At 39.0% G+C, this 26,123-nt stretch overlaps 1 protein-coding gene and 1 long non-coding RNA gene across 6 annotated transcripts in view; one reads left to right on the top strand and one right to left on the bottom strand.

Moving 5' to 3' along the window:
• Positions 1 to 26,123, bottom strand: part of LOC139980590 (uncharacterized) — a 91,380-nt gene that overhangs the window by 35,219 nt on the left and 30,038 nt on the right. For all 5 annotated transcript variants that reach the window (XM_071992336.1, XM_071992337.1, XM_071992340.1 and 2 more), the window contains 5 exons: positions 20,700 to 22,174; positions 20,205 to 20,292; positions 18,541 to 18,674; positions 14,701 to 16,048; positions 12,256 to 12,743 (listed from right to left, as the gene is read on the bottom strand). In XM_071992336.1, coding sequence (XP_071848437.1) covers positions 12,256 to 12,743; positions 14,701 to 16,048; positions 18,541 to 18,674; positions 20,205 to 20,292; positions 20,700 to 22,174 — 3,533 coding nt within the window. The remainder of the gene's footprint in view (positions 1 to 12,255; positions 12,744 to 14,700; positions 16,049 to 18,540; positions 18,675 to 20,204; positions 20,293 to 20,699; positions 22,175 to 26,123) is intronic.
• LOC139981031 (uncharacterized) lies at positions 1,130 to 3,795 on the top strand. Its single transcript, XR_011797769.1, has 3 exons — positions 1,130 to 1,389; positions 2,921 to 3,019; positions 3,402 to 3,795. It is a non-coding gene; the product is annotated as an uncharacterized lncRNA (long non-coding RNA).

Here is a 26,123-nt window from a genome sequence, read left to right as displayed (position 1 = left end):
TACTGTATATGGGACACTGAATGCTTGTGTCAGGGGTGACAACTTCTGCTTAATACTGGTAGCTAGTTCCCTTTCTCTATTTATCATAGTAACAACATGGTGTCTTAAGTGTGTGATATCTTCCATTGCCCGTGCATAAAATGATGGGATTTGTCCCGAGGGACGAAAGATTCTTGAAATACGTTCAATGGTTTACTAAAGGCAGGCAGGGTATGCTGAAAGAAATTAATTACAATTTAATTCACAAAGTGTAGGTGTACTGTTTTGCAAACTGTAATTAAACCAAATGTATTAGCATCAATATATATATGCTATCAATACAAACCTTGTTCTTGTAGCATCAATAAATAACAAAATAAACAAAAAACAGGGAGAAAATAAACAATAAAGCTAGAGCCTACATGCCAAATTGTCTATGCTATGGTCAATTAACACAAACTAACATGACAAAAAGATTGGGAAAAAAGGGGGCAGGGAAGAAAGGATAGATACATTTCTAGTTTAATTCATGAAGTGGATCATGGAATATGTGTGAAGGCAATCAATTTTTAGATGTAAGGAAAGTGCTGCCTCTGAAAGAAATTGACAACTACTTTGACTTGAAAAACTACTCTAATCACCTTCCTTCTTATCTCCTCCTTAGCTACTCCAATTTCTTCCACTCCTTTCCCAACTCCCCTCCCACTCCCTAACTAATTATTGAGGTAAACTTCTTTCAGTATGGGATAAAAGCTCTACAGTATTTCTGAACAATCATAACTTGGATCAGTTCTGATACATAAATTTAAAATGTCACCACTAAATTATTATTTCTAATTTATTATAGAACCAAGACAGGGCTTAGGAAGGTATAAGGAAGCCTTCCACATATCAATGGCCCCATTCCCCTACCCATCTCCCCCTACCCATCTCCCCCCTCCCTTGATCATTAAACCTGCCTTCTTATTATGCTCATGTTACTCTGCAAAGTAACATATGTAGATTTTGGCAGCTTCCTTCACATTACGCACCAAAGACGTTCCTAGAGAAATACTTCAGGGGTTTTCAATAATTAAATTTCAACCTAACTACCCCCAAACATGCATTACTTTTTTTTTCCATGTCCCTGAGGCATCTGTCTTTAACCTTGACCTGGGCCCCGTTCCACAAAGACTAACTTACGCTTGATCTTAAGATCAAACTTAAGTTCGATTCTCATGCGATTGATCGTAGCGTAAGTTCGATCGTTAAGTAGCGTTCCACAAAATCAAACTTACGCTACGCATGATTTTAATTAATATTTGGTTAGTGAACGAGGCTACTGTGACCTTTCGTGACCTCAAATCACTTGTGTCTCCGAAGTTTTGACACGGCGAACAACCTGTCGGCACATTATATGTCATCAAAATGGTGAGTAAATATCAGATAAATGTGTCAGAATAAACATTTAACCACAATCTTTACAAGAATAACCTTTGCCATATTTTATTGCACTGGTTCGTTGTGTGTTACGACTCAAAAACATTGAAAGATCCTCCGTAGACCGCATTTTATCTGCCAACTTGGTACGTTAAATTAGTTTAATACAGGCAGTCAGTGTTATATGTAGGCTATGTACTAGAGCCTAGAGGAATACACGGGACAACGTTAGGCCTGTCTACGTCTTTTCTAAAGTTTAGGCCTAGCAGTAGCACAAATTTATATTAGCAAATGACTACTGTATAAAGGATAAACTACATAAGTATACGCCTGTATTATTACACGGACGACTTATTATTACAAGACTATACAAGTATACTTAGGCCTATAACGGTACCCGGCTAATGATTACAAGTGGGATCATTGACTGATATTGATAAATTGTCAATTTCGTAGTAAGGAACTCTGTATGAAGTCCAGAGTCCAGACTAAAGAGAGAGGTATAGTTATTGGACTTGCACCCCTTAAGTTATACTTATAGGCTTAATTCTGAACAAAAGTGAAAGTCACCTTGCTTTCGACTAATTTTTTAGCCTTATTTTTTTTAAAGTCCACAAAACAAAAATAAAGCAGTAATAGCCTACTGTAAGTCTACAGGGCCTAACCTACACAAACTAACGTCTGATTTGTATACCCATGGAGCTTATAAACAGATAGCTTCATGGTATACACTATGTTTCTTTTGGCTGCACTTGAGCTGACCAGGAGTTTACATCCTTAGTGATGTAAAATGATTTATTTTGGATTGTTTCAGTCTAGGCCTAAAGCATTGTTATATCGGAAGTCGTCTTTTTGAAAGGCAACACTGCAGGCAAACAGGGTTTTTGTTATTATGGACCTTCCTTGCTAGGTGCACACAAAGCAAGCAACTTTATCTGCCCACTTAGACAAGGCCAAAGTAGCTAAGTCGGGCTGGGACTCTACTACAAAATACAAACACGTTTTAAGTGATCATATTTCAAGGGACATGGCTTGAGAAGTAATTACAATTAAAGTTGTTCAATGGGATGAGCAGCTGTGTGTGCTGCTTGCCTATAGCCATTGACTGTTGGAACTCAAAATAGAGGTCATGGGGTTTATCCTGGTATTACCAAGGCTGGCTCATTAAGTTTTGAGCACAGTGTTCTTGAGTCGTTAATGATAACTTGACAATTTTCACAGTAACCATTTTTCCTAGTCTAACTCAAAAGAAAGAAATCCAGGAAGAAAATTTTTCCCGGCAAGAAATGTTTATTCTTTGCCAGTTTGTCAAAGAAAATCGTGATAAATTGTTTGGTCGAGCTGGACATTGCTTCTGAACTAAAAATGAAGTGGTCAGATTTGAAGATTTTGGCCAAAAAAATCAAAGAGCTAAACATGCAACAGGTAAATAGCATTTATGGGCACCTCACATCCATCACATTTTTCTTGACACATAGTAAAATCCAAATTGATAAACAATGTTCATATCATTTTATTTTAGGTGGAGGGCCAGCAGCTGTATACAGCCCTGTTTACGAGGCCCTGCTCTCGGGACATCAAAGACCGACCCTTTGGCTGCTTTTTAAGCGAGTCATCACAGGTACAATTTATTTTTGATATACATGTTAAAAGACCCAATTTGAATTTGAGTACAAGAAGCCTATGGTTTTTGGTGGAGGTTAAAGGTCATTTGTGATCACCAGAAGTCAAATTGTAAAAGCCTAGAAAAACTTACAGCACTCCAACTTAATATCATGCACAATATGTTTTTGGTACCCTTGATGAATAATTTTGAAAAAGATAAAGGGAATAAAAAGGAAAAATAGTTACCTTTTTCCAAAGTGAAAAAAGCCTTTCACAGAATTTTAAATTATATGCAATTATTCTATTGTTACACCATATAAAGATGACGGCATCCATAATGGAAGGGTTAAAGGAGTATCTTGTAATTGATCAATTGTTTTCATTTGCTCTATTCACAGGATTCACATGCACCAACAGAAATGTCACCAAACAGGCAGTCAACCCATGCCCCAACAGTTCATTCCAGGCCAAAGAAGCCAGTTATACTGTCTCACTGTTATAATTACACAGCCTACACTATAGTGTACTCTTCTACGTGGAATATAGGCCTATTGGTTTTTTTTACTAATGTAGCTTTATTGCATATACAAGTGAACTACTTCTTGAATAGGAAAACCATCTGAGAGGGAGTTGTAGATAATATTAATGATCAAGGATTGTACACTGCCTTTTCAACCATCTTTGAGTTGAATGTAATTTCTGAACCGTTCATTATGTAACAGCATTGTAGGTCAACTTTAGATACTTATTTTTAGCTTGTAAACTATCTGCCTTAGATATTAAATTTCTATCGGGTGTACAGTATACTACTGGAACTAAATTGATGGTCAACATAACTTAAATTTCTGCCCTTTTGCTAAGATCATGTGTAGTATCTGTTCTCTTTCGAGGGGAATGGTTATGCACACCCGACGATGATCACACAGTCACAGTTCCGATGCAAGGAGACTAGGGTTGAGAGCGGATCAGTCATTTGGTAGTTTGGTGTTCGTGCCCAGGTTCTTTCCTGGGCGACTTTTTCTTAAAAAGTATATAACTTAAATAAAATTCAAAATGCGATTTAAAGTTATTTTAGAATGTCAGAACTGTTTTTTTTTTGCTCGAATGCATGTGGAATTTGAAAATGCAAAATGTTTGGTTGACATGACATTCATATTCTTTGCTGACACTATATACAGCCAAAACTAATTTGCCTCGTTTTAAGTAAACAAGGATAGGGGAAGAGTTTTGGTTCTATTTGCATGCCATCGCCAAGCAGACATCAAAATTTGTTCTTGAGCTGGCTGTTGACATGCTCAATTTTGGCTTGTGTCCTTGTCTGAGCACTGCAATTAAAGACAGTGGCATAGGAAGGTACTTTTGATTGGGGGGGCTGAAGACTGATGGCCGGCCTGGGGGAGGGGTCTAGGGGGAGGGGGTGTCCCCCTCCCCTTTGGAATTTTTTTGCATTTCCAGGTGGCCTCAGATGAAATTTGGTGCAATATAGCACACTTCAACACCTACTCCATTCTGTAAATAATTTTGCATTTTCACCTGGCCTGTTGGTGCTTCAAATGGAATTTTTCTGCCAAAATGTTCTGAGTAAAATGACGAATGATGTATATCATTTATTGAGAAATGAAAAAGGGGTTTTCTGACTTGCGAAGCGGGGGGGGGGGGCGGAATGATACTTCTGCCCCACCATATTTTTCACTGGGGGGGGGGCTGGCGCCCCCAGCCCCCTCGGTTCCTACGCCCTTGATTAAAGAATAACTATAACTTTGAAGACAGCTGTTTATTTCAGTGTTCACTATTAAGTAATTTATGTCAATTTTTGTCCGTATGGTGAACTACAATATACAGTAATAACTGATACTATTGAGTGTGATTTTGTGTGTGTGCTTTTTGGACAAATCGAAAGCGGTATATAAATAGATACCATATAGATATGATACCATACCTCGATATGTTTTGGTTTTTATAAGCTTACTTATTGAATGAGGTCTCTTCGAGTTCTGAATAGGCGTCATCAACCACGGCTGTAGAGGATAACCATAGTCCCCAAGAAGTATCCCTTGAAGTTGGTGGTCCTCAAACTGATTGCATGTCTACCTGTACTGCTAACAAATACATACTCATCCGGCCAATAGTTACAACCGCGGATTCCAGTCAATGTCCCATATACTGTACCCACAACCTGCGGAAATCCTGCTACCAAAAAATAAATCCCTCGAGCCTTGGTCACAGAGGCTGGAGTGGTTAGGAACTGAATTTCATCATTTCGGATTTGAACCAATGCTCATGTAACCCTCCTCAATGCCCGTGAGGCAGATGACTTGCTGCATCCGTGTATAGAGGCACACTCTGCTAAGGCACTTTTTGATCGTAATTCATGAAATCTTAGTGCATTGATAACCTGCAAACTGGCCGACAGAGCCCTACTTCTGTTGGTGGGTTGTTCTAACTTTGCCAAAGTCATACAGCCAAGCCTAGTAAACCTTTATCTTTGGTATCATTGTAAAGTTCAAAAGACTGCCGTCTGTCTCTAAAAATTCTCTCTCTTGGTAGAATTCAACGATAAATTCGATAATTACGTTGTTGACCAGCTTGCTGATACAAATATAACGCCATTTGTGCACAAGTATATACAATTTACATTTTATTACATCTACATGTAAACAGTAAGAAACTAAACAAATTGTATATCAATTGCTTACCATAGCAAAGTATCATACTTACGAATGATCTGGATCACTACTTAAAGTTACGCATGATCGGATCGAACTTACGCTTGATATCAAGCGTAAGTTTCTTTGTGGAACGGAGATAAGTTTGATATCAAACTTACGCTCGATCAGCTGACTTACGCACGATCGATCAAACTTAAGATCAAGCGTAACTCTTTGTGGAACGGGGCCCTGGTGAGCTTTAGACAACTTTAGAGATAAGAAACAACTAATCAGTTGGTACTTAAATTTCATCACATTTTGCACAGAGCAACCAGAAATAGTCATCGTACGGTAACATTATAGTGAAGTTCTTTGAAATAGCTCAGATTTCTTGTACATATTGTAAGATTGACAAATATAGACAGCAAAAAAACATTGTCAACATGACCTTGTATGGAGAGAGTCAAGTGTATTAGAAAAGTACAGATGCCTAGACCTGTCAAGGAAGGGATTGGCATCATCTAACATGTCTCATAGAATGACAGAAACCAAGTATATATACAGTAGGTAGGTAATTCATCACATGGATGAGGATGATGAGATGAGGAGGATGAGATGAGGAGGATGAGAAGAGGAGGATGAGGATGAGATGAGGAGGATGGGGGATGAGGATGAGTATATGAGGAGGATGAGATGAGGAGGATGGGGGATGAGGATGAGTAGATGAGGAGGATGAGATGAGGAGGATGGGGGATGAGGATGAGTAGATGAGGAGGATGAGATGAGGAGGATGAGGGGATGAGGATGAGGGGATGAGGATGATGAGGATGATGAGGATATGAGGAGGATAAGGAGATGAGGAGGATGAGGAGGATGAGGAGGATGAGGAGGATGAGGAGGATGAGGAGGATGAGGAGGATGAGAAGATGAGGAGGATAAGGAGATGAGGAGGATGAGAAGGATGAGGAGGATGAGGGGATGAGGAGGATGAGGAGGATGAGGAATGAGTAGGATGAGGAGATGAGGAAGATAAAATGAGGATGAGGGGATGAGATGAGGAGGATGAGATGAGGAGGATGAGGGGATGAGGAGGATGAGATGAGGATGAGGGGAGATGAGATGAGGATGAGGGGAGATGAGATGAGGATGAGGGGAGATGAGATGAGGATGAGGGGATGAGATGAGGAGGATGAGTAGGATGAGGAGGATCAAGAGACGAGATGAGGAGGATGAGGAGGATGAGTAGATGAGGATGAGGAGGATCAAGAGACGAGATGAGGATATGAGGAGCATGTAGAGGATGAGATGAGGAGGATGAGGAGAGGGTATTGTATGGTGTGGTGGGTTAGGAAAAAGGAGTGGGATTGGAGAAATGGAATAATCAAAGCTTTAATTAAATGAGAGAGAGTGTTGAAAAGAGAATTCCAAATTGTAAGGATGGTTAGTAGTAGGAGGGAGCCAGCCACTCTCGTTAAAATATTAAATTTATTCAAGTGAGTTACATAATTTACTCTAAGATTTGAAGTCAGACAGGGTTTTGTTCACCTTCAGTGGGTTTTCCTTGAATACATTAATTGGGCACATTTAATGACTTTTAAAGTTTTAGCTGCAGTACATACCAGTTTGTTGTTTCAATGTTTCAATTGGATTTAATAGTGAATGACATATCCTACAATCATATGGCTAGACAGCCTTGCATGTTAAAAAGAATGAGGAGCTCTGTGACCTATCAGCTTCAAGTCGGTGAGGCTTGCTGTCCCATTAAATACCATTCAATACATTTTGGATGTTTTTGCTGTATGCACAATGCTAGTGTTGATGCTGATGTACTGTACGGTTACAGTACAGTACGCATGCCTTCGGGACAGTTATATACTGTACGTACTTGACACCCACATTTTAGCAGAAACAATTCCCCTCTTCAGGTTTTAGCAACTAATTGAACAACTATTTCCCCAACGTGTCATTTTCAGAAAGCCGTCCTGCCATTATCAGCAGTAGAGGATGCCTCCATGAAGTGTGGTTGATTTCATATAGTAAAGAAGATAATATTTATAGACACCTCTTCAAAGGACAATATTATTAAATAAACAAAATGCCTTCAGCATCTCTAGTAGAGATTAAAAGACTACTGTACCTGAGAACTGGGTCATGAGCAACAGATAAGGCTGTGTATTAAGATTGGAATACTAATTGTGGTTCATTTTGTGTGTGGACTTACTTAGAAATGGTTTTAATGAGGGAACAAATATATACAAAACTACATAAATTAATGCATAACTTATCTACATTAACATGATCAAATGAGCTAGCAACTCTTTTCATAACCACTCTCCCCCGCCAACCCCCTCAAGTCTCCATTCTTAACTCCCAAAATCACCATCCCCCTCCCCACCAGTCAGCCTTCACCCCTCTTCCAATAGCATCCCCTTTATACTGATCGGGATAAGAACAGATCCTGTATTACATGTTATGTTACAGGATTGGTATACAGCAATGTGATATTCATTCTGCCCTCCAGTGGAGGTATTACAACGAAATTCATCATCAAGCTGAATTTTCTGTTGGGTCATAACATACATTGGATCCCGGAACTGAGGTTTCAAGCAATTTAAAGACGGATTGGAGAGGCAGCTCTCTAGAACTATGGATACGGTAACACAGTAACTTTGTAGTTCAAAAGAGCAAACGTTACTACTGAAATACGTCTTTATTTAATCATCATAAAACCATGAAAATATCATTGCAAATTATTTTGCTACTTGTCATCAATGAATCAATCAATCATGTTTCCTTTGTCAACTAACCAAGAACAAAGTTTGTACCTACTCAAGTGTAGAATTTAATTATTGAACCCAGCAGAAAGGTGGAAATACATTGTCAAATTATCATTTAGGAATTGATTGATGAAGGATATTAAATCTATGTTGGATGTGGAATTACCAATGACTAAAACAAGACACTTTAAATTAAGAAACTTTCTTTTTGACTAAAGAACTCCATAATGTTTCTATAAATAAACATATATAGCATACTGCTTTAAATATTAAACTCACTGGCAATTTGGCTAGTGAGAAAACCATTACCGTAACGTGTGAAAATGGTTGAGCACACCTGAGCCCGATAGCAAGACAATTTTAGGGAAACTTGTCTTGAGGGGAAGGAAGAAAAGACAATTTTAAAATGGCTTATCATTTTTACCCGTTTCATTACTTAAATTTGGGAAGAAAGAAAATGAAGATGACACTTCGGTATTTCTTAACCAATAAAGGTGGTGCGAATAATTCTTCCCAACCCGGGGAGGGAGCTAATAGTCTGTTTGAAACTTGTGACTAGTGTTATGAAAAATCAAACGAAACACCTTCATACAATGAACCAGAGGAGTAATAAAATCTACGAAACTTCCCTGCAAGGAAGTGGAGCACAACAATCGGAAACAAACTTCCCTATCGAAGAAATGATTTGGGGAATACAAACTCACTTAAAACTTCCCTTAAACAATAATTTGGGGAGACGAAACTCTTTGAAACTTCCCTAATAGGTAATTTGATGAAAGCATAAAGGGTCACTATAAACAGTTTTAATCCCACAATACGCTAGGAAGCCAAATAATGGTGACACTTCATTCAACCATGTTGAGTTTACTACTCGACATGGTCTCACTGAGATATCCTTATTATATAATAATTAACTTGCTTCAAATATCTAACGACAAAATGGAATAAAAATGTTTGAGTATTTAATAAAGAATGGAAAACTAATTCCAAAAGTAAAATCCTAAACATGGTACCTCTGACCTTTATCGAAAGTGCAATACCTTCCCCCACCCTTCTTTCCTAAACCCCTCTCCCTTCCTCTGCGCTTTTTTCCTAATCCCCACTCCCTTCCCCTGCGCTTCTTTCCTAATCCCCTCTCCGTTCCCCTGCGCTTCTTTCCTAGTCCCCACTCCCTTCCCCTGCGCTTCTTTCCTAATCCCCTCTCCGTTCCCCTGCGCTTCTTTCCTAATCCCCACTCCCTTCCCCTGCGCTTCTTTCCTAATCCCCTCTCCATTCCTCTGCGCATCTTTCCAAACTCCCTCTCCCTTCCCCTGCCCTTCTTTCCGAACTCCCTCTCCCTTCCCCTGCGCTTCTTTCCTAATCCCCTTTCCCTTCCCCTGCGCTTCTTTCCAAACCCCCTTTCCCTTCCCCTATGCTTCTTTCCAAACCCCCTTTTCCCTTCCCCTATGCTTCTTTCCAAACCCCCTTTTCCCTTCCCCTGCACTTCTTTCCTAAACACCCTTTCCCTTCCCCTGTGCTTCTTTCCTAACACCCCCCCTCTCCCTTCCCCTATACAAAAGATTCATATCTATAAATTTTCTTTGTAAATCTTTACACTGCACTCGATCACTACACAGAGAAAGTGTGCAATCCAAACCAGCAAAGGAGACATCAGTCTTTGAATTTAAGAGTTAAATCTGGCACCTTTCGAATACCTCTGTATCACATATCCCACGAAAACATCCCCGAACCAGTAATCAAGCCTTTGAAGGTCAAGGGCTGAAGGGACAACCAACACCCTACCAAGAATGTGCTGCACACAGCGAGATACCATCAACTGAAGGAATGCTCACATGTTCCTCTCCCTTCTCCTCCTCCTCCTCGTCCTCATTCTTCGTCAACGTTGGAATGTATTCCTTGGGGTCCGGTAATTTCAGTAAATGCGACTCATGGCACACAGCATGCTCTTTGCAGCACTCTGCGTATTTATAAACTCCCTGTTTGATATTCGATAACGCGCTAATTGTGTACATCAATCAACATTTTCATAACCATGTTCCTCTGTTGTAAATATTTAACGCTAAATGACAATATTTTGGCATTTTAATTTTTTTTTTTTTAGGGGGGGGGTCCTTTCGGTGTACTTGTCTTTCATCTGTTTTGCTTTTCTTTTTATCCCCTTTTTTTTTTCCTTATTTTTTGATGAAATATTCTGTTTTTGCAGTGACATGGTTTTGAAGAAAAGTCATTCAGTAAAGTAATATTCAAGAAAGAAACAATCTTGATGACTGAAATGGCGACAAGGTGAGAGAAAAATTCACTACAGACAGGAAGGGAAATATTTCACCATTTCAACAAATTCAAAGATTTGATCTGTTGAATACTACCATAAAACTCAAAGGAAGGTGTTACCAATAAGGAAAGGGGAAGTGGCAGACAGAGGGGGCAGGCAGAGGGGGCAGGCAGAGGGGGCAGGCAGAAAGGGCAGGGGGAAGGTTGGTTAAAGGAGATAGCAGAGAAAGACTAGAGAGCCCACAAAGGTGAACTTAATTTGCTAAAAATATTTTGTGCTGATATTGCTCAAACTTCCTAAAGATATTTTTCCAAAGTTTCTAATGCTCCAATTTTTGAAAAGTATGGACAAATTGGTTCTATAAATTCCAAAATATTATAAAGCTAGCTGATGTAAAAGTGAAGAAGGAAAAGGCTATTAATCAATTGGCCCAGACTTATACAGAGCTGTCACAGCGTTATAGAGCATCTCGTGAATTGTGCTCTCGGAATAAACGTCCTTTTTTTGTTTTGTTTTGTTTCTGCTGTCCCACATCTTTGCGACAAAGTACCTGAATCCATCAAACTCTTTCCTTCTCTTGTGTCATTCAAATCTAAACTGAATTCACATCTGTTTCTATAACTCAACATCTTCTAATTGTCTTTACCCTTTTGTTATCTTATTTTTTATTGTCTGTTTATACTTGCTTTGCACTTTCTCACTGTAGTTTCACTGCGGCATGAGCGTCTTTCTCAAGTACTCCCGTGCATTAAAAATGTTCATTATTATTATTAATAACCATCAAATGTCATAAAGCAATGAGGCTGTTTACATGTTATCCTGAGGGTTTACTGGTTTGAATAAAAGGTCATCAGTAGGAGTAGCCCCAAATATGCTAGAAAAGTCAAATAATGGTCACTCATAGTCAAACTCTAGCAGACATTTTACACAGCTCATTCCAATTCATTCCTCCCATGAGGTAAATTTACTGTCAACAAATAAAGACCTTTTTACCTTATGGAATAATTTTAATTTTAATAATAATAATAATCAGTACTTTTTAAAGTATAAATTTTGCAAGCTAAAAGTTAGGACTAATTTTATGAGCTTTAATCTTGTTGTGAGTGAAAATATATTCTTCTGTTCAATATCATTCCTTCATAAATAATTTCAATAAGGTACTCTAGCTTCCCTGATAGCCTCACATGACATCTCTTGACTAAGATGTGCACCGCAGATCGTTTGGTTTATAATTAACAAAGAAATATCTGCATGGGATCATAAAAGAACTTCAAAAAACAGAGCTGAGTTGCTCACTTTATGGAACACAAATTCGTAAATATTCAGTCACAATCTACGCAATTTAATTGTTAAAAATGTCAAACTGGACACTTCAATATGTTTAAGGAAATATAGCTGTGACGGTCGAGATAAAACGTGAAATTACATGAAAAAAGTTTCAATTTAATTGTTAAATGTGTCAAACTGGACACTTCGATATGTTTAAGGAAATATAGCTGTGATGGTCGAGATAAAAATGTGAAATTAATTGAAAAAAAGTTTGGAGGAAACTCACCGTTCGCTTCTTCTGTTGGTCCCCTTCAACTTTCTTCACTCTTTTGGAATGTAACAATCCTGTCTCCCCATTAACAGACAAACTTAATCTGGATTCTGCTGGCTTGCGGGGTGTGCTGCCCTCTGAGAATGATTCCTTGGGGGTGTAGAAAGTGTCAGGTGATGTAGGGGTACCTGCCGGGGTCATGTAAATTGATTTGGGAGGTGACTCCTCCTCCTGTACCCTGTCAATGCTTGTCTCTTTATCTATGCTAACATCCTCTCGACGGCCTTCTCGTGTTTCAGCTTTGTTTTTGGTCTTGTCACTCACAGACGTTTCGAGTCTGTCTCCTCTCTTGGAGAGGTACCCCTTCTTGGGGTCTGTGAGTCCTCTGTCATTGGTCCTTCCGGGAGAATCTGGTGTTCCTCTTACGGTGGTCTTAGCGGTTGAATGGGTGACATCTGGGCTGCTAAAACGGAGTGCTGCCTGGCTGACTTTACCTCTGACACCTGACACAGAAATGAAACAAATCTATCACATAATCATTTAATTCCCTTATTTATACATGTTTACTTTTATCTCAATACTTATATCCATTATGACTTAAATATCCCAAACTGGTACATCCCAATAAGTATACTAAATGGAATGAATGTAATACATGCAACAACTTTTATTAATGTACTCTTCTGTCATATCTACTATGCTAATGAAGTAATGAGGCAAAGGAGACACAAATCCAAGCATCACCAAAAATGACAAAGATCTAAAGATTACTTTCTCAAATGTTTCTCTTAAATTTCATATTTTCAATGATAGAATGTTACCAGTATTGACACTGAAACTGACACTGAAACCTGATCATTATGACATCATGTTTATGAGGCTCAATAGTTTAGATTCTGAATAATTTAATACAAACCCCTTCTGCATCATAGAAAAAAAAACATTGTAATAAATAAAAAATATATATAAAAACTTGTAGCACATGTGGCTTGATGTTCTTAATTTAGACTTGATCAAGTCCTCAACCTTGAGTTTGGAGGAATATTAAAATATATATGCGTTATTTCCCAAATGGAATAATATTTCTTTGACTGTTTTGGGAAGTGTCCATGACAGTTATCTCTACCACATTTAAACAAGAATGACGGTCAGGTTTGTGAACTCCTTTCAACTTACACAAGTTGGTATATGATGTCATATATGGTCACTGGTTTCAATCTTCAAGAAGCATTTTAATATTCTCCTCACACCAAGCCATTTAATTGTCTCACTTTTAAAACATCTGGGGCAGGATCTCAGACTCTGTGTGAGGGGAGGAAAGGGGCTGTATTTCCAATTTGGAATGATTCCTACGCTCCCTCTCCTTCCCCCACTCTACACCTGTGTGGGTGAATGTCTGGGCATCTAGATTAGATGGACAGATAACCCACACTCATGCTGATGACATGAAGAGCTAGAACAAACTCATTTTGCATTGAAACCTATTATCATTACTGGCCTAAAGTCAGAAAGTTAAATGTCAACTTATTATGCTTGAATTTGTGAATACTAAACACAAATGCTTCAATTACATTACATACATCAAACCGCAATGGCTGCGACAAGCCAAGGACGTGAATGATGCTCTTAACGAAAAGTTGAGTGATGAGGGCAGCATTCCATATTCAATTCCACCATTCCACATAAATATATAGCAATTAAATATCATATAATAATATATTAAACAGACATACTCTGAAGTTCCTCTCATGAATGCAGCTGGAATTTTGTTTAACAATAGTTTCATGATCTTGATTGATCTTGGATCCATCTTAGGAGACATTCATTGAACAGAGACAATCAACGTGAAAACATAATTTGTGTTTATCGTGAAGTTATATCCTCCTTTGAACTAATAGAAACTTACTGAACAGTCTGTAGGCTTCCAGGTAATCTTCAATCCTCCATAATGATGACAAACTTTACTTTGGGATTTATGTTATATAAATTAATCTGCACAGCTATGCAACAGCTGTTATTTAATGCAATGTCAGTACCTTGAACCAATGGGATGAATAAAACACCCTCCCCCTTCCATATATCCTTGCTAGCAGATATGTAAACAAATATCGGGGAGGGGGACAGGGAACCTTTTGCCCTTGTACTAACTTTGGGATGAGCTTTTAAACACTCCTTAGAAAATATGACTGAAACCAAGAAAACAGTTATTTCTCTTGCACAGAAAGTGAGTATTTGCTAAGGTAAATGTAGGTGTGTCCTGGGTGTGGGGTTGGGGTGGGGGAGCGGTGGGTGAGTCAGTATAGTCATCCTTGCAAATGTAAAGAGAGAAGAATGCAGCAAAACCATTGTTGTGTTGGACACAAAAGATTCCTGAAGAGATTCCTTATCAATTCAGATACAACAAAGTGGAATCGAAGTATCTAAAGTGATGATATCTACGTTAATCTGCGTTAAACGTACCTTTCAATGCTTTGTCTTGTGTCCTTCCTTCGTTCTTTTTCTGAAATCCGCTCTGAAACTGATTCTGTATGTCCCTAAAGTTGGCTTTCTTTGGCTCCTTCCACCGAGAACTCACAAATGCTTTTCTCTCACTTTTCCCAAGGTCTCTTAAATTCGTTTTCTCTACTAGAACCGAGTTTTTGTCCAGACTTCTCTTTGGACTCTCCGTAATCTCTGATGATTTACTCGAGGTAGTGGGACTTTCCTTTCCTGTTGATATGTTAGTTTTTTCGTTCCCTAACTTTACGTCTTCTTTGGACATAGAAATATCGATATCTACTTCTTCCCGTTCATCATTTATCTTGAAAGACTTGTTGGTCGTGTTAGTTTCATCCTTGCTAACAACTTCAGATTTTCTATCCCCTCTGCCAGATTTATCCTCCTGAAGAGACTCCTCCTCCTTATTCTGCTTCTTGCTCCCGTCTTTATCTTCTTCTGACGCAGGATCCTTTATACTGAGATTTAAATCGGACGATGTAATAACTGAAAGACTTTCATCTGCAGACTCAACATTTGACAAACCTTGTTTGGAATCGTTTTCACTCCGTTCTTGAAAGGAATCGACACTTCCGATCTTTCCATCATCGTCGACTACACGATCGAATACTTCACTGTAAGATTCACTCTCTCTTTGACTGTCCTGAGAATCTCGCTCGCTTTCGACAGAGCTGTTAATGTTTGAGATATCTGCGCTGATGTCCGAAGTATCCTTGATCTCTTCGTCTTCGATCTTCCTCTCCGTCTCGTCTACCGATGGTTTGGCCGGGCTCTCCGTATTTTGCTGATCCGCCGAGATACTGCTTCTCTCGAACGGAGAAGAGTCGTTATCCTCGTAACTCCGTAGTAAATTTCGTTGCCATTCTCGTCTTCGCCGCTTGGCGGTATCGACCTCCTCGGTAATATCGGGTGAGGGCTCCACGGGGGCAGCTCCTTCGGAGTTGATTCTCACACTGCTCATATCCTCCTCCGAGTGACTCTCATCTCTACCAGACTTAAAAGCATCTTCTAAACGAGTTTTGCTTTTATCCATCTCCCAGCTACTACCTTCTTGCTTCATCGATTCAACGGATGATTTATCGTACGGAGGAGAGGCCTCTAGCTCTGACACCTCAGATGATTTCTCCTCTTGTCTATTTTTCCCTTCAGTGTTTTCCTGTACCTTCGCTACTGTTTGATGGTCCGTTTTGGAAATCGACTTATCCACCAGCAGTGTATTTTGGATTTTCTCCGCAGCGGTGGGCTTAGAGACTGTCCGGCTGCGATGCTTGGAGTCCATCTCCGCACTGTTGGATTGGCCAAGGACGGCCGTCTAATAACAAGAAAAGACCAGTAAAGAGTAAAATACCCAAATAATATGATTATGTTATTGAATTTGACATATTATTCCCATAGGATGATTGTTTTATTAATAGGAGCATTTAATCAAGCAAATACCACAGTACAAAATATGGTTTAGAAAAACTCCCAAGTAGACCAGGTAGTAATATCAGCCAATTACCATATGCAGTGGTGCAAACCTTGCCCTGCTATAAAGACTCAAATAAAGAAAATGTAATTTGCCAAAGAAATTATATAAAACATACAAGACCTCTGATGCAGGTAATAGAAGCTGGGAGCAACTTCACAATATTAAACGGGGCAAACCAGTGGGAGGTGCACTGCACAGCAGCTCTTTGAGTTGATTTTCATCAATTTTCAAACAGTTTTTGATACTAAAATCCCATAGATTAAAAAACGTAGTTCATTTCTATAGATTGATCAACACAGTTTCGTTTTCAAAACTATGAAGTAAAAGTCACAATTTTTAAGATTTTGCAATTTCCATGTGTTTGATATACAGGTACTATTAAAATTGAAAGTGTGTGTTGGGCAATATGATGTTGAGAATTGAATCACAAATTTGCTTAATAAATGATTTGCTCATTAATGTCCATTTGGGGTGAAGACATCTAGGAAGGTGCATAGGCTTGTTCAACTCCAAGCATGTGAGAGTGAATACTCGGGTATGGCCAACTTTGCTCACTAAGAGTTTTCTTAACTCTCTCTTCCTTTTGAAACAAAAGTCATTAAGGAGAATGAAGAAACACAAAATAGCAGTTCATTAAAAATATATAAATCTCCATTGAGATGCATTTGCTGGGTCTGGATGTTTGTATTGTTTTCTAACATTCATGGCATTTCCGGGTGACTTGGTTAAATTGTGTAAGGCATAACCATTACTTCAATGACATGAATGGAGCAAAATAAAACAAAGAAGCAAACAGGTTAATGATGCAGATTTTGCAACAATTTTTGTGGAAACTTGGGGTACAGGTACTATACCTCAAATAAAGGAGAGAGGATGGGGGAAGAGGGAGTAGATAATGGAAGCGGGTAGGGAAGAGGCAGGTTAAGGAGACGAGAGGAGAGGAAAGGGATTAAAGAACAGTGTGATGGTAGAGGAATGGGGAAGGATGGAAGGTATAGGAGTGGGTAGGGGAGAGAATTAGTAAATCAGAGGATGAATGGATGAAGGCAGGAAAAATGCGAAATAATCGGTTGCGAGAGGGATTATGGGAGGGACACTGAACCAGGGACACTGTGACAGGGGAGGGCTGGTGGAGGACAATGAAAGAAAGAGGAATAGAATAGTGTAAAAGAAACATAAGGGGATAACTGTGAAGGAGGAGGGAAGGGAAGGAAGGGAGAAATCCTTCTGTACACATTCTGTTTTCAGAGATAACAAATTCAAATATTCCGTGCTAGGCGTTTGCAATACAAACACTGTAAAATAAAAACTCCTTTTCATTACAGCTAAAACTAACCATAGAAACATTCAAGTTTACTGTCTGCTTATCTATTTCACAACCTGCTAAGGGGGGACAGTATGTCAGCTCTTCTCCATGATGTGACAGATGACTTCAATTTTTAATGGTCCTACAGTCAAAAGGTTGAATAAACTCAAGCTCTAACAGGCTGTATAGCCTAGAGACTTCCCAGGGATATCTCCCTTGGTAAAGAGAATCTAACATCACAGGATAAATGTTTACAAATATTTATGAGGCCACCAATGCACTACCTATCAGCAGATTGGTAAAAAACCCAGTCAGTAGACAACTACACGCTGATTGATTCTGAGGACTTGAGTGACCAGAGGAGGCTTTATTGATTTAAACTTTCCAATTTCTAGACAGATAATAAAAATGCCGGATGTAGCCATAAAATTTCTGACAAAGCCTAGTTCTCTGTATTTACTACGATACTACGTGCAACTGTTTCCGACTATTTTCTTTGAATTGGCATGTACTTTCCTGATTTTATTTTTTTTTTTAAGATTTATTTCTGTTCCAATTTGTCATATTTTTACCTCCCACTACCCACAAAAACACCCCCTCATGACACTGAGTGTGTATAGCCTACTCCCACACATCATTTGTAAAACAGTAAATTTACTGATTGCTGTCTTGTCACACCAACTTTACCATCAAAATAAAAGGTACAATTACATTTTTTTTGTCTTTAATTTGTCTATGCACTCTAGTCAATAGCTCTCGGGTAGTACAGTAGGTAGGTGGAACCTGGCCAATAGTGGGTAAAATCACAAAGGGCTACAAACTCAATGACAGTATAGCTTTTGATGACAGCTTCAAGTGTGTGTGTATTGGTGGGGGGGTGAGAAAATGTTGGATAATATGGACAGGTGTGATATTATCTTTAAGCAGAGAGCTGCTACTTGGACACCTCATCTTCCTCCCTCCCCCACCCGCTACTTGCACCCCCCATCAGGAAGAAATCTACATTGAATCTTTACATTTTTCTCACCTGTTTCTTTGGTTCAGTATTCAACTTCTTCATCTTAGGGGTGGATGTTTTTCTGGGAACCAAAGCATTCCTTCCAGATTGCCATGTCCCGTTTGAAAGATTCAAGTAGCTTTGCTGAACTGGTGGTTTCTTTCCTGTCAATTTCAAAGCAAAGAAAGAAATCTCTTTTTAAAATAAGGTACAAAAAGATACTGTTTATATATGCTACTACTTTTCTTATCAAGATTGAAAATCGTGACTGGGTTGAAGACTTCCATCTGCACCTGGAAAAACAGAGTTCAAGAACATGTTTACTTTACGATTATCTGTTACATGATGACAGCTTACTGTCACTCTCATTGATATATCACTGTGAATATTGCTCTCTAACAAAAGGATTTGGAAACCACAATTGTACCTACAGATAAAATGGCTACTAGCAAATACTGCAACAGATCTTGTCTTAGAAGATCAAATGACTGAGTGATAGACTGAAATTAATTAATGAGACCCAAAATTTCAGTCATCAAATGAAAAAGAAGTGCTCAAAAAGTATATGATCGATCCCTACATGATGTTTATACTTGGAATTGATTAAAATGTCAAATTTAATTACAATTTTTTTTACAGGTATACCCTTGGCAATAGGGGGTGAGGGGGTGGAAGGGTGCAGGGGAGTGCAAGTATTCTGTATTTATACTGGTCATTAACATGCCTGTATAAATTATACTGTATTACATCAAAAGTCTATTTTATTAAAACACTTTTGTGCATAGCGCCCTCTTTTTATCTTTCACTGCCTTATATCACCTTTCCTTGTCAGTTCAGAATATTTCTTACACCTTTTCCTCACATATAAGACCTTCAACCTTTTTACAGATCTCCTTCAAATCCATTTGATATCCTAAATAATAATTACAGAACAAACAAACAAAAACAGCCAGGTGGCTATAACTAGTGCATATCTAGCGAAAATAATTTCTCAAGGCACATTATGCACATTGATACTTCCATGTAGTGAACGAATGAATGCTGGGCATAAGCGTGAAAAGAATATGAGTTTTGGAAACGTTTTCACTCTTAAATGGAGTTCCAAATACAACTTAAAATTTTTGTGATTAGCTGATGTAGTGGGCAACAAAAGATAATGTACTCCTATTCCCCTACAAACCCCCCCCCCCACCCAATCCCCACAGAAAGTATGATAATATGACCCTTAGTTCTCTCACAGTTAAGATTAGGATTATGATATTATCTCTTACCAACCCCCCCCCCACCCATCCCCCACAGAAGGTATGATAATATGACCCTTAGTTCTCTCACTGTTAAGATTAGGATTAGGATATTATCTCTTACCAACCCCCCCCCCTACCCACCCCCACAGAAAGTATGATAATTTGACCCTTAGTTCTCTCATAGTTAAGATTAGGATTAAGATATTATTATCTCTTACCAACCCCCCCCCCTACCCACCCCGCACAGAAAGTATGATAATTTGACCCTTAGTTCTCTCATAGTTAAGACTAGGATTAAGATATTATTATCTCTTACCCGTGGTCGGTTCAGTCTTCTTCAAGGCTCACCTACCAACCCCCCCCCCCCACCCACCCCCACAAAAAGGATGATAATTTGACCCTTAATTCTCTCACAGTTAAGATTAGGATTAAGATATTATTATCTCTTACCAGTCGGTTCAGCCTTCTTTCTCTTCTTCAAGGCTCGCATGACTGCTCTGATTCTCCTTCTCTCCTCAAAGTCTGAAGAGCTGTCCAACTGAGAAACAAAATACAGAAAGTATTCTCACCTGTTCCTAGAGACAATCTGATATCTAGTTCGAAGTGGTTAAGAACAAGTAAGTTTCACAAAATACAGACCTGCTGTATGAAACAAAAACTCCGCACTGCAGCACTATGGGAGTTATGCGACTGCACCACCTGTCTCTGCTGTTCTGGGACTCTATAGCTCTCAGTTCATCTGCATGATTACTAGCCATTATGATTAATACCAAGAGAAGACGGATACATATTTGCAAAGAATTTCACAATAATATCGACACCATGGAGGAGGAAAAGAATACACACCACATAATGACATGACAGAAAATAAAAGATATAGGTAGTAAATTCTTGAATATCACCTAGGGAACCTCATCACGTCAATTCTACAGTAGGCAAACTTACCATCTCACGGAGTAAGCATTCGTCTTCTATTTCCTCCAGTTTGACCTCCTTCTTCGTCTCTTCATCTTCTGGTTCCATCCCAGCGATCGCCTCGTCTCTCTCTTTAACCTCCTCACTACTGAGTGACTTATCATTCCTTTCCATTGTTCTGCTCTCCTGTAGTTTTCCTCCTGATTCACAAACTGAACCACCCTCTAGGTCCCTCCCCCTAACCCTCTTGATCTCCTCCTCTGACAAATCTAGACTCTTTGGTCTATCGATAGCTTCTTCTTTCTTTTCAGACTCAGTTTGCCTTTGGAATCTATCTTTTCCTTCCTTAAACTTATTTTCCTTTAAAACTGACTCACTCTTTATATTAACTCCATCCTCTTCCATACAATCTTTATCCTTCTCATTGTCTTCTTCATCTAAAATGGAAGTCCTTACACCTCTCTCGATGGCAGTATTAGCCCTCTGCGATCGACCGTCACCTGTCCTAGCCTCCTTGCACCTGCTCAGCTCTCGGCTATCAACAGTGACACACCCTCTGCCTCCCTCTGTATCCTCCACCGAGTCACAATCCTTCTCCCCATCTGCATTGTTTTGATGTTCCATCTCGGCTACACCTTCATCTTTGTCCCTCTCGCCTCTTCCAACCCTGTCTTCTCCAGTGGCTTGAATCTCTACAGAGAGATTACTATCATCTTTATCTCCATCTCCATCTTTGACTTCAACTTCCACTCTCCTTGGCACATCCTCCTTCTCCTCCTCCTCCTCCTCCTCTTCCTCGTTTTTGTCCTGTCTACCATCTCGTTCTATTTCTTCCATTTCTGATATTTTCTCTTCACAAGTTTCTTTATCGGATTTCTCGACCTTCATTTCTTCGCCGCTGTTACCCTCCCTCCGGTTTTCTTCTGCATTATTTTCGTGCACGATTACAGCATTGACTTTGGACTTTTCACTTTTCTCTGTGATATTTATATCCCGCTTCACATCTAACGAAAGACCGATGATATCCGTAAGTTTCTCTGTTTTCATTTTGACAGAGACGTCCTCCTCCTCACCACCACCCATACCAAGATTCTTAATATTTTCTGATTTAATGTCATCCATTTTGCGTCTATTGCTTACTTTTGACTCTTCAAAGCCTCTTCCTGTTCCTGGTGTCAACAAACGACTCTCTACAATTCCACTACTCTTTTCTTTCTTAACTTTTAAATCACGCTCGACATTCCTTGAGCCATTCTTGTTTGCCTTGACGTGTATAATTTCGGAATTTCCCTTTAAAGGTGATGTGTCTACAGCGGATGGTGACTCTCCATTGTGCTTTTTCCTTGCAGAAGTATAACTTCTGGATGATGAGTTCTGATTTGTTCTCAACTCTGCTTCTCTCTGGTAGGAGGAGCCTGACCACTTTCTTCCATCTGGCAAGGACTCCTTTCTATTCTTTCTGGACGAAGTCTCACTGATTATTTTGCTGGAATCTAGAGCCTCGGCTGAAATAAAAGACAAGATGAGACACTGGTATATCATTCATTTTTCAAATAATGCTCTACAGGAAAATGATAATCTGAGCAACTTTGTTCAGACTCAGACATTGCCAAATATGTTCATTTCTTGTAAGTAACAGGCTGTCGATATATTCCAACTTAAACAAAGTTCCAGCTAATACATTTATTTTTGCCAGATGCAACTTAATCTCTTTTCCACTCAGGTAACATTTTATTCAGTGCAACTTTATACGGTGGATCGACATCGCTCCAATTTTACCACATAGGTATTTTCCATGCCTTTTACACGCATAGCAAAAACCTCCCAAGGCAAGCTAAAGCCTTGATAAAATTTGAGGCATAATCCCAACAAACAGAGAGATGAGACAAACATTTTAATCATGTCTTCTTGTTTTGGGGTCTTTTTGATCCATTTTGTCTGAACATGAGGTCTCCCCTCTGTTTTCCTATTCTTGACAACCACAAGTTCAAACTTTCTGAAAACTGATGGAAATCCAAGATACTTGGAAGTAAATCCCAAGATGAAGGCTCATGAATGAAATTAAGACTGACACATCGGTATCCTGTAGCCAAAAAAGAAAAAAAGCTCTCATATCTTTTTGCAATACTTATCTCTTGTTTACTGTGGGGGGGGGTCTTTGCCAGTATCCCCGCAGGGAATTCCCTAGACAAGCTGCATCTTCACAGACTGTGACTACTTAGGGACACTTATTAAATTTAAGGGTGACGGATAGGATTCATGTTATGTCAAATTCAGGCGAGAAAAAAGAAGGGAAAACAGTCAAAACAGGTTCTTGATACATGTAGAGATCGCAGCACTCGATATTCACCACACGTTGAGAAAATCTGAAAGTTTCCAGCTTATACTGCAAAAACATGACAAGCATTTAACTCTGAATATCATCACGCATCTAATACTCTTGGATTTCCAAGAGCATGATGCAACAACAACATAAAACAAGCCCTAATAGTCCTATTTAATCAGTTTTCTTAGTAAGGGAATAATTTTACAAATTGGCTGCATCTGTTTGACTTGAGCAAGACTGCATTATTTTATCCTTTATAGTTCTAGATTTTACAGCTGAACTTGAAGATGGTAACTTTTGACCGCATTTCAACTTAAGAAATATAGGAAATGATTATAAAAAGACAGGGAAAAAAGATAACATTTAATTTAACATTTCAAAATATAAACGGAAGGAATTTTATGTTTAGCAAAACATATCCATTTTCGGCATATTTCTGCAATCTGATCTCCTGTTACTACTACAGTGCAGTCGCGAACATCTAACACCTTCTCACTACTTGTGTAAGTCTAAAATTCCAAAGACATTAAATATTATTCTCTACATTTGAAGAACACATACTTTGAGTCTTCAGGTATTTGCAGTACTCGGAATTCACGAATCACTTTCAGAACAGTCTGGAGACCATATTCTACTACCCCCCCCCAGCTGGTTCACAACCCTTTTTCCATCCACAGAGCCTTTGGCACAACAAAGAGACAGTTGGTATTTCCCAAGACATAGAGAGTATCACCGACAATTACCTCAGCTGGTTGGGACTGGGGTCGTGATAATTTTGTGGTTTTCTATGCTCTTAGGTGGCACTCTCTCGCTTGTTTTGACTGCCTTAAAGGGTGTGAAGACTCGCTCAAAAAGAAATGTCTAATGCTGGTAATCTGACCTAGTTTCATATGAGGTGTAACAGAATTGTTAGACACCACCATCGATCCAAGAAAATACACACACAGCTTGCTAACGTCGGTAATTAGACACTAGTGTACAGTCAGTACATACAGCTGCGGTCAATACCCACAGCACAGTGTATAAACGATGCAGTGATGGACATCTCAGGTCCAGCTAAAGATAACAAGGTATCACATTTCATTACTGTCTGCATTTTGTAGCGACATGAACAAAACTTTACTTGCAAGCAACAGAAAGTTAACTTTTTCAGATGGCCGCCCGCGGTTTGGGGCGAGTCTTCAATGCCTTTAACAGCATTTGTGAGCCAGTCAAATTTTCACGAATCCATTCAGCTTTACCCGGCGCCAATTTTTGCCACGGACGGACCCCAACAACATTTGCAGACATCCCAGGTTGAGAAAAATGGTTTGACTATACATTGAAAGTTATGTACTTTATTTAATCTCTACTTATGGTATTATTAGGAAACTTTTTAATTTCAACTCAGGTGTTAAGTTAATAAAGCAAACTTATGATTGATCTAGTCATGCATACACTTACTGTGTGTAGCCATTGTGAGTCTTTGTCTTTACAGTGTGATATTTTGTCATTTTACATACAGTCAAACTAGGGTGGTGTTCAGACCCTGCAAAACCAGGTAGATATCCCTTTTAAAAGTTAAATATGGGCCTAATATTACAGCTGTGAGCCGTTTTATCACAGCTTTCACACTTATATGTGACATACAGTACACTGGAGTGAAAAAATAATGTAGAAATGTTATCTTGTTACCATGACGAAATTACAAAACAACAAGTACCATTGAAGCTATGGTACATTCGTATCCAAGTTTAAACCGCGCGGAATGAACTTAAACCTTATGACCCCCAACAGGGTGTAACACTGCTAACAGGAGAACACTCCAATGTTAGGTTGTTTATAAAGGTCTATGGTCATCATGCTGTGTATAAAAGTCAATATTATAGGCAAGATAGAATCAAATTCAGCAAAGAAGGCTGCCAGCACAGAGGAACGTACAGTGTATGTATCATATCTATACCCAGCCAAACCCACCCCTCTCCCTCCCCCTGCCCCATCCATCGTACCCTATCCTATGTATCTTCCCAAGACATCATTCATTGTTGAGATCGAAAATGATTTATAAGGTTTTTCAAATTCGTCTTCAAACTCTCTATTTGATATATATGTATACATGTGCAATAGTATACAAATAATGAATGGTTATGAGTGCAATAGTGCAAATATTTCATGAGTTGAAAGATGGAATGTTCCATTCAACGAGGCTGCGCCTCGTTGAATGGAACAAATTACATCTTTCAACAAATGAAATATTTGCACTATTGCACGAATGGAAACCGTTCATTATTTGTTTTATACAACACCTTCAAATCTGGATATAATTGGATGTAAAATGCACTCATGCAACAGATTGTTTTGAACAGACAGGTTTCTCTGCTCTCTTACCATTGAAAAAAGTGCTATCAAAAAAGTATAATGCATGGTTCTATTTCATAGCGTGCAATAGAGCGGATTTTGCATGCAATCGATGAGCAATTGACCAATCAAATGGCCGGAATATAATTAGGTGTTGCATAATAAAGTATTCTTCACTGGTCATTAATGAACGGCACTGTCTGATGCTTGCAGCACTTTACTGTTACTATTACTGTATACAATCACTAAGAATTAAGAGACAAGAGTTTTAATGTTTACTTTACAGGTAGGTGATGGACACATTACCATCAGGTAATGATATAGCGCCATCACATTTTATTTGTAGGCTAAATACCTAATGCAAAGCTCACTACTTATAAGTTTTTACTTGGGGGGGGGGGGGTGGAGGTAGGGGGGCATCTAATTTCCAGTGATTACAAAGCCTCTGTTTATCTTAGAGCAGAGCACATTTCATTTGTCAAGCCTACAGTTGGTCACTCAGTTCCTGGTCAAGATGCCTTGATAAGTCCCACTTGACAGGAACGGTACCTGATGTGAAGGACAGTACAACAGGTACAGTATGACAACTCATGTTAAGATGCTCTAATATTAGTCCAACATGTAGGAGCATTGTACAAAGTGAAGGACAGTACAACAGGTACAGTATGACACATCATGTCAAGATGCTCTAATTCAACTGCAGTTTGAAGAACTGTTACAATCGATTTCGCAATTTGCTTAAGTGCAAAGTTACAAAGCCTTCATGTTGCTACAATTAGGATTACAACTGA

This window comes from Apostichopus japonicus, chromosome 15 (assembly GCF_037975245.1).
Source record: "Apostichopus japonicus isolate 1M-3 chromosome 15, ASM3797524v1, whole genome shotgun sequence".
Classification (NCBI taxonomy): Eukaryota; Metazoa; Echinodermata; class Holothuroidea; order Aspidochirotida; family Stichopodidae; genus Apostichopus; species Apostichopus japonicus.
This window is presented reverse-complemented; position numbering and strand designations above follow the sequence as displayed.